The following is a 9,027-nucleotide window of genomic DNA, read 5'->3' as shown; positions in this document are numbered from 1 at the left end:
GACATACAACCTAGTTCACGTCAAGTTCATATTAATAGGTAAACTAGGTTAAATGAGAAACTGAGCAACTGATAACTCGGAGTTATACTTCACTGTACTGATCTTTGGTTTTGTTCAGAACAGCCTGTTTATCTCAGCATGGATCGATCTAGGTCTCGTTTGGGGGGAGATGATGAACAAGCCTCTCCCCTAGAACACAGTCATGGTGAAGATGAGAGACAGTGGCAGCAGGAGCGCCTTAGCAGAGAGGAGGCCTATTACCAATTCATTAATGAACTCAGTGATGAAGACTACAGATTAATGAGAGACCACAATCTTCTTGGCACTCCTGGTAAGATATGGATGGTTACAGCAGATGAGACAGTACACCGGTATAAATCTAGAATGGTGTTATGCCAGCATAACTGAAAGTACAATTTGGTCTGTGTGTCTGGGGAATGACTGAAAAGTGAGATTTTTTTTCTTTTAAAGTTGATGGCATCGCTCTTTAAAAATGAACAATTTTAAATGGGTATTAAAGCTTGTGAAACAAAAATTCATCCTCACAGCATAATGTTTAGATTTATAATATGCATCTAAGTTACAACCTCTGGGCACACATACAATAATTAAAATATTCATTTACAAATATACTTAAAGTACACCTTGTATAGAAGAGAATTTCTTCAGCATCTGAATTCCTAGAACATACTGATGCTAATAAGTTGGCAGGTTATAATGACATGCAGTCTTCTGCTTAGATACATGTAGCCTCTTTGTTTCTGGTGCCTACTTTTTTATTCTATTGTCTATATTTGTATTGATTGTAATTTTATAATCATGCTGGTGTCTCTCCTATGTCTTACTGTTTTTACTTTATTTCTGAAAATTGTCAGTAACAAAAAAAAATATAGGAAACAGTTTCATTGTTATGCTTGTATAAACAAGTAATATGCAAACGTTTTTGAGACAATCAAAATATCTTACTGAAAGGCTGAGGGCATATATTACCTAAATATGTGAACTATTTCAGGAGAAATAACAGCAGAAGAGCTACAGCAACGTTTAGAGGGGGCAAAGGAGCATCTAGCATCCCAAACTGATGTAGAAAATAGGGAAGGTGAAGGAGAAACTGCTGGAGGTAAGCTTTCTTCATTTACTTCTATGCATAAAGCATTGATTTTTTTTATTTTTTGGGGGGGGTATATTAAAATACTGGCCTGTTCAAGTGACATCCATGCTAAGTCAGTTGTTTCTTTGTTCTATGTAGCTCTTTTTCTCCAAGTAGCAAAATGAATAGAATGTATCCTAATGATGTGAAAGTAAATTAACGTATAGTACTTCACAATAACTGATTTAGATTTGCAACAAATTACCCTGACCGTTCCCCTCCAAAAAGCAATATTTGCACAGAAATAATTTACTTATTTGTTTCTGCCTTTTAAAAATAAGGATAGATTAAGCTATTTTCTTATTTATTATAGAAGTTGTCAAAACAGCTAACATAAGGAGAGAAGTGATATCCATCTGAAAAACTAAAGTTAATCTTTAAAAAAAAAAAAAAAAACAACGTTCCCTTCTTTAAAACAAGGTAAATTCTATGTTGAAATTAATATTATCTCCCTAGATAGATGTTTAGGTTAAAAAAGACTATCAGTAGTTAAGTGGATATTCCCAAATTAATGGCCCAACATTTGATTAACTTCTTCCCTTCATGAATCTGGCTGGGCCAAAATCTTGCTCTATGTGAATAGGGACGAGGGGTTTTTATTTTTCGGAGTGGGAGTCGTTTTTTTTTTCTGTAAACAAAATCCTCCCAAAACTTAACATCCCTCTCTGTGGGCAGGAAGGAAACCTGTACATATAAATGGGTAGAAGAAAAGAGTTGGGCAGGGAAACAGACTTAATTTTCCAGAGTCCAAGGGATAATTCTAAGTAGTCAGTAAAAATGTGGCACTTTAAAATTGAAATATCTTGTCTGTGTTCTCATTAACCATTGAGAGAACGCCGAATGATTAGCCAGGTTTTTTTTGATGAAGACTATAAGTTGTAGTAGTGTGGTCAAGTGAAAAATTTCTAGTGTTGTAGCAGCCAGGAGCCCCACTCATGGACTTAGAATCCCATTGTGCTAGGCACTGTACAAATGCACAATAAAACAATAGACAATCTAAAGGTAAGACAAGACAACAGGTAGATACAGACAAGTGAGGAAGCATAAAGAGAGAATAGTATATAATACGTAATAGGCAGTCATCTTAGCATACCAGCAACCTAGCAGCTTAGAATAAATTCACGTAAGTAGAATAAATTCACATAATCAGAAAACAAATGCTTGTATTGATTCCATCCCCATAGCATATGAATGCTTTCCAAATTAAACTAAAAAGAAGTCTTTATTCCATCCCAGCTTGTAGGAGAAATACTTTGATTAAGTCATTGTGTGTAACTGATTGGGAAAGCAAAATCATAGATGTTGTGGTGCATATATCTTTCATGTATGCTTTTCATATACTTGAGAGCCATTAGTCCTTGTAATCCAAAGTTTTTGTTTCTGACAGTGGCCAGTGTTCAATACTTGAGAGAAAGGTGCAAGAAAATTCATAATACCCAGTTATTAAATAACCTGTCCAAATGGAAACTTTTTTTCCTAACCCCAGGCAGTTAGTGGCTGGCCTGTGCCTTGACGCATGAGGATTTATACTCCATAAATTTTCATCCTGTATTATGACTGGATGTGATGACTTAATCAACAACTAAGTGATATCTTATAATCTAATTAAACTATTTTCAATGTTTTGTTTATATTTATAGCCTTGATCTTATAAAACTAAAAATCAGTTAATCACATTTGATTATCTGTATATAATCCTCAGTGCACATGTGTGGGCTTGATGATTCCATGTGACTTCTTCCCCCACTTTTTTAAACAATTTGATCCAGTGGTACCAGAGGAAACTTTTCCTCTTGTGTCCACCCACCCACCCACCAGAAGTAATGGAATGTGCCTGTGCCCCCCGTGCCATGTGTGGAGTCACAGGTGGGCCAGGGGCTGCAGCCAGGAGTGGAGGCAGAGGACCAGCATCCGGGAGTGGGGGCAGGGCCAGGGCGGAGCTGGGGGCAGAGTAGGGCTGGGTGGTGGTCCCTCCCCACCCCCACCCCTATGGGGACAGGCCAGGGCCCCGCCGTACCCCCCGGACAGTCCTCCATGCCCCATAGGAGGGCGGGCCCCACAGTTTGGGGACCACTTGTTTAATCAATGGGTATGGGTGCGTCGGGAACTCTTCTTTATAGTACTGCACGTATACTAAAATCTAGCAAATGGAAACACCTGTAAAGCAGAAAACACAGTGCCTTTTTCTCCTTACCCATAATTACAACTTGGACTTAAAAAATGTTACAAATAAATCCAATGTGAAGCATCTATATGGATCTCATTTAAATCTTCAGAGGCTGTTGAAAACCATGATTACATTGCATTTTCAGCATCAGATGAATGGAATTAGAATCCATTTTGTGACATCTAATAATGACTACACCTTTTGTAAATCACTAAAATCCTAGTCTCCTTTAATTACCTTTTTTCAGCTTGGAAGTTGATCAATTGGGGAAGGTTCAGAGAAGAGTCATGAGAATGATTAAAGGATTAGAAAACATGCCCTTCAAATTGCTCAGTCTATTTATCTTACCAGTGAGAAAGCTAAGGGACGACTTGATTTACAGTCTATAAGTACCTACACGGGGAACAAATATTTGATAATGGGCTTTTCAGTCTAGTAGAGAAAGATATAAGGTGACCCAGTGGCTGGAAGTTGAAGCTGGATAAATTCAGACTGGAAATAAGGCATAATTTTTTAACAGTGAGGGTAGTTAGTCATTGGTACAATTTACAAAGGATTGTGGTGGATTCTCAATCACTGGCAATTTTAAAATCAAGATTGGATTTTTTCTAAAATATATGCTCTAAAAATTATTTTGGGGGAATTCTATGGCTTGTGTTAAACAGGTGGTCACACTAGATGATCATAATGGTCCCTTCTGACCTTTGGAATCTATTACACTGCATACTAAAGGCAAAGGTTTATCTTCAGCAAAACAGCATCAATATAGCCATATATCTCACATACTACTGAAACACGAAGAGAGCTTTAAAAAAGGCTTATAGGTAATACATGGTTTAGAATGCATCATGGTATGCAAAATGTGTAAGCTTTTAAACATTAGAAAAATAAGAGTTCTTTATCTGCTTACAGATTCAGAGGTTCTTGGGGAAAATTCAAATGGTGACTCTCTGCTAGAGTGGCTGAACACCTTTCGTCGCACAGGAAATGCTACTCGCAGTGGACAGAGTGGGAACCAAACTTGGAGAGCTGTGAGTCGGACAAATCCAAATAGTGGGGAATTCCGGTTTAGTCTTGAAATCAACATAAATCATGAACATACTAGTTTTGAAGCTTCTGGTGATGAATATATGGACATTTCACACTTGGATACTAGCACAATGCATATGGACAATCGACATCAAAGAGCAGTCAGTCCAGTAGCTACACGAACTAGGAGCAGGACCTCAAGAGATTCTAATGGTGAAACTTCTAACACTGCAAGGACCAGAACTGTGAGAAATTCTGTGGTACAAAGCGCTGAAGAAACCTCTTCTCCTGTCTTGGGAAGGCTCAGAAGCAGAACTAGGGAGTCAACAGGCCTTTACAGAACAAGAAGCACTGCACGTAATATTTCTTCAGACACTGGTGAACACAATGTTGTTAGGCGAAGGGAAATGCAGGAAACAGTTACATCCACTGGTCTCCAGAGAGGTAGAGCTAGAGCTAATGTTCAGATGAATACAAGACAAAGACTAGGAATTCTAAGGTTAAGATCTACTTTGAGTAGTCGAAGCCGTTCTCCATTGCAAAGACAAGATGGCTCTACTAATTCTGAGGAGCTTGGTCTGAGGCAAAGTAGGAATTTACAGCAAATCTCTAGAAGGTCTACTAGGAGATATACAGCTCAGCCGCCCTCTGAGCCAGATGAACAAACAGTAGGTAGCACACAGACGCCACAATTTTTTAATTCAGCCCCAACATTGGGCATAACATTGGAAGAGGATGAATCTGGTAGATCAACAGCTGCAGTTAGAAGACATCCAACTATTACACTAGATCTTCAGGTGAGAAGAATTCGTCCTGGGGAAAATAGAGATCGGGATAGTATTGCTAGTAGAACGCGCTCTAGAGTGGGAATGGCAGAAAACACAGTTACTTTCGAAAGTGATAGTGGTGGATTTCGCCGTACAATTTCCCGATCAGAACGTGCAGGTATACGAACCTACGTTAGCACTATACGGATACCTCTTCGTAGGATTTCAGAAACTGGGGTTGGTGAACCTTCATCAGTGGCTCTTCGGTCAATTCTAAGGCAAATTATGACTGGTTTTGGAGAACTAAGCTCCTTAATGGAGACTGAATCGAATTCAGAAATTCAGAGGGGCAGTCAGCACTTATCAGATATGCAATCAGAGCTGAATAACTCTCACACAGTAAATGATAATAGTGAATTAAGTGAGACTTCAATTAGGCATAGATATGTTGAAGAAGGCAGTAGTGAAACAAATGGAGAGAATGATGGGACTCAACATTATAGTCTCAATAATGAAAATCGGGAGAGCAGACAGTCTCAAGAGGCAAACAACTTGGTTGAAAATGGAACACTGCCTATTCTTCGTCTTGCACATTTCTTCTTGCTAAATGAAGATGACGACGACGAGCACTTGAGAGGTTTAACCAAAGAGCAGATTGACAATCTGTCTACCCGGAACTATGGGGACAGCCACACAGAGAGTGAAATAAGTAAAACATGTAGTGTTTGTATCAATGAATATGTAACAGGGAACAAGCTAAGGCAGTTACCATGCATGCATGAGTTTCATATTCATTGTATTGATCGCTGGCTTTCTGAAAATTCTACTTGCCCCATTTGTCGGCAGCCTGTATTAGGGACTAACGCAGCAGACAATGGATAAAGTTATTTATATTGTTTAGTATTTAATGAATTGCTATATTTATGGTGAGCCAAATAGGATAAATTATAATTTGGATAAGGGTACATTTGCGTGGAGATTTGTTAGACTTGTTTAAAGATATAGGAAAGTTGCCTAAACTTAGTGTAAATACTATGTTTCTCCTTCCAAAGTGCAGATCTAGTAGTATGTGTAAAGCCAAATGATACTAATAAAATTTATATTTTTTTAGGTAATATTTTTATGCTAAGCACTTTTGTAAATATAGAAATGTAATAGTTAATCAGTCCTGCTAAATGTATGTTTGTTTTTAATGGTGTACTCACTTTATTTAGATTACACATGGTTTCACACAGGCTAACTACTGTGTTGAGAAATTGGTGTCTAAATAGCCATTCATTAGCTTTTTGTTCTAAGAACAATTTCTTTGTTTGCTGAAGATATTTAAGTTACTTGAAATGCTCAATTTAATACACAGTATATTTTTTTAATATTGAAATATCCTTTCTGAAAACCTGCAAGTTTGGTTCTATTTAAGCTTCTTTATAGCAATTTTTGCATGTGGTTTTACACAATGCTTAATGTTCACAAGTTCTTATTTGAAAGTGGATTGGATTAGTAACATTTTGAAATGTACATAATTCTATGCAGTGTCTCTGACAGTCGCTGTCTTTCAATAGACGGCAGTCAGATCAGTCAAAATGACAATTCTAAGAATGCCTGCCTCATTTGAACATAAACACTTGTTGAAAAAATAAACGTTTTAAGAGGTTTTATGCAACTCAAAATTATTTAATCCTAGTGTGACGGGTTTCTCCTGGGGTGCCACCTGGAAGTGGGGTACCACTGAGCCCTCTGACCCACCAGCCTGGGCTCCCTCTGACACTGTGCTGCTGTGATAAACTGCAGACACGCTCCTGGTTTTACACTTCCACCAGCATACACATGTAGGGACACACCCAACTCCAGTTACATGCAGGCTCTCTGACTAGCCATTGCACAAATCAGCAGTAGAAAGGCTAAAGCCAAGGTAACTCTCACCTCTCCAGGCATGTGCTCCCTCTGGAGCATAAACCCAATATTATACTGTCTTGCGCTGCACAGGGAACTGTACAGCGTAAGCTCATAGAATTTGCCCCCTCCCCCCTCAATGTGGAGAGGAATATGCAACAGCATCTCTGAGCTAAGATTCCCAGGCACTTTACTCCAAAATCTCTGATTTAGATTAAAACATAAACTTTATTAATTACAAAAGATAGCTTTTAAGTGATTATGAGTGATAGCAAACAGATCAAAGCAGATTACTTAGCAAATAAACAAAAACGCAACCTAAGCTTAATACTAGATAGATTGGATATGACTAGCAGATTCTCACCCTAACTGATGGTATAGGCAGACTTGTAGAGTCTTAAGGCAAAAGCTGCATTAGCTTTACAACTTGGGTTTCTCAGGTCTTTATACACAGGCTAGAAATCCCTTTAGCCTGGGTCCAGCATTTCCCCCAGTTCAGCCTTTGTTCCTCAGGTGTTTCTAGGAGTCTTCTTGTGTGGGGAGTGAAGAACACCAGACGATGTCACTCCCTGCCTTATATACCTTTAGCATAGGGCGGGAACCCTTTGTTTCAAAACTTGGTTTGTGGAAAAATACGGACATCCCAAGGTGGAGTCCAGAGACATGTGGTCTGGTCACATGACCTTGCATACCTTGCTGAGTTATAGCAGCCATTACTTACAGGCTGTCTAGAATGTTTACAGGAAGGTTAAGTTCTTCTGAGGTCCATTGTCTTTGCTGATGGGCCATCAGCACGGTCTGGCTTCTTCATTGTTGTACTAGAAAGGCTAGTTGTGGGTATCCCCGAGAGTAAGCACGATTGAAATACAGATACATAGTCAATATTCCTAACTTTAGATACAAAAATGATACATGCATACAAATAGGATAATCATATTCTGCAAATCATACCTTTTCCAGTGACATCTCACATGACCCATCTTGCATAAAATACATTATAATTATGCTATAATCATATCATAATGTCACTATGAAGAATATGGGGTGCAGTGTCACACCTAGCTCATGTTTCTTTTTAAGACATTTTAATTTGAAGATGGAAAAAACTCCTTGAACATCGTACTTTATATAACAGGCATGATTTCTAGATCCTACTTGAAAATACAGATTTATTGTGTTTTTGTATAAAAACACAAAGATTTACAATATTAGTCCTCTTAAAGTTAACTCTCACTGATGACCAAATGGCAAGACACTAAGAGTAAAAAGAAATCTAAGCTTCCTCCCAAAAATCCTGTATAATTGGACCTTAAAATTTATACCAGTAACTTATAAAGTTATAAAATTGCAGCAAACAAACAAAACAAAATGAAGTCTTCATGTGAATCACTATTGCATCATATTCTATAGCAGGGGTTCTCAAACTGGGGGTCGGGACCCCTCAGGGGTTCCCAATGTTACTACGTGGGGGGTTGTGAGCTGTCAACCTCCACCCCAAACCCTGTTTTGCTTCCAATATTTATAATGGTGTTAAATATATATAAAAAAGTGTTTTTAATTTATAAGGAGGGTCACACTCAGAGGCTTGCTATGTGAAAGGGGTCACCAGTACAAAAGTTTGAGAACCACTGTTCTATAGGCTGGGAGAAAGATGTCATTCCTAATGTATGGCCGTTACACTGAAGTTAAGCCTACCTCCCTTTGTTCCAGGTCTGTGTAGACATACACAACTGTAACAGAATAGGCATATGTGTACATTGACTTTAGTGGAAGCTTTAATGTGCATTTAAGAGCAGGTCTGGCTTATTTTTGAAATTCTTTCAAGTCTGTATGAAGCACTGGAATTTTAGGGCACATCTACACTAGAAATACCATAGCAGCACAGTTGCAGTGCTGTAATGTAGACACTTACTACAGTGACGGACGGGGTTCTTCCATTCCTGTAGTAGATCCATCTCTGAGAGGCCGTAGCTAGATTGATAGAAGAATTATTCCATCAACCTAGCACTGTGCATGCTGGGGCT

The 9,027-nt window shown here is 38.5% G+C and overlaps 1 protein-coding gene across 2 annotated transcripts in view; it reads left to right on the top strand.

Annotated features, from left to right (window-relative positions):
* The window catches only part of LOC112112819 (E3 ubiquitin-protein ligase RNF6), a 13,184-nt gene extending 6,430 nt beyond the window's left edge, over positions 1 to 6,754 (top strand). For both annotated transcript variants that reach the window (XM_024208876.2, XM_026653522.2), the window contains exons 3-5: positions 119 to 331; positions 1,013 to 1,120; positions 4,230 to 6,754. In XM_024208876.2, the coding sequence (XP_024064644.2) occupies positions 139 to 331; positions 1,013 to 1,120; positions 4,230 to 5,995 (2,067 nt within the window). In that variant the 5' untranslated portion in view covers positions 119 to 138 and the 3' untranslated portion in view covers positions 5,996 to 6,754. The remainder of the gene's footprint in view (positions 1 to 118; positions 332 to 1,012; positions 1,121 to 4,229) is intronic.
* The last annotated feature ends 2,273 nt before the right edge of the window (positions 6,755 to 9,027 follow it).

Source organism: Terrapene carolina, unplaced genomic scaffold, assembly GCF_002925995.2.
Source record: "Terrapene carolina triunguis isolate 2854851 unplaced genomic scaffold, T_m_triunguis-2.0 Scaffold139, whole genome shotgun sequence".
In the NCBI taxonomy this organism is placed as follows: Eukaryota; Metazoa; Chordata; order Testudines; family Emydidae; genus Terrapene; species Terrapene triunguis.
This window is presented reverse-complemented; position numbering and strand designations above follow the sequence as displayed.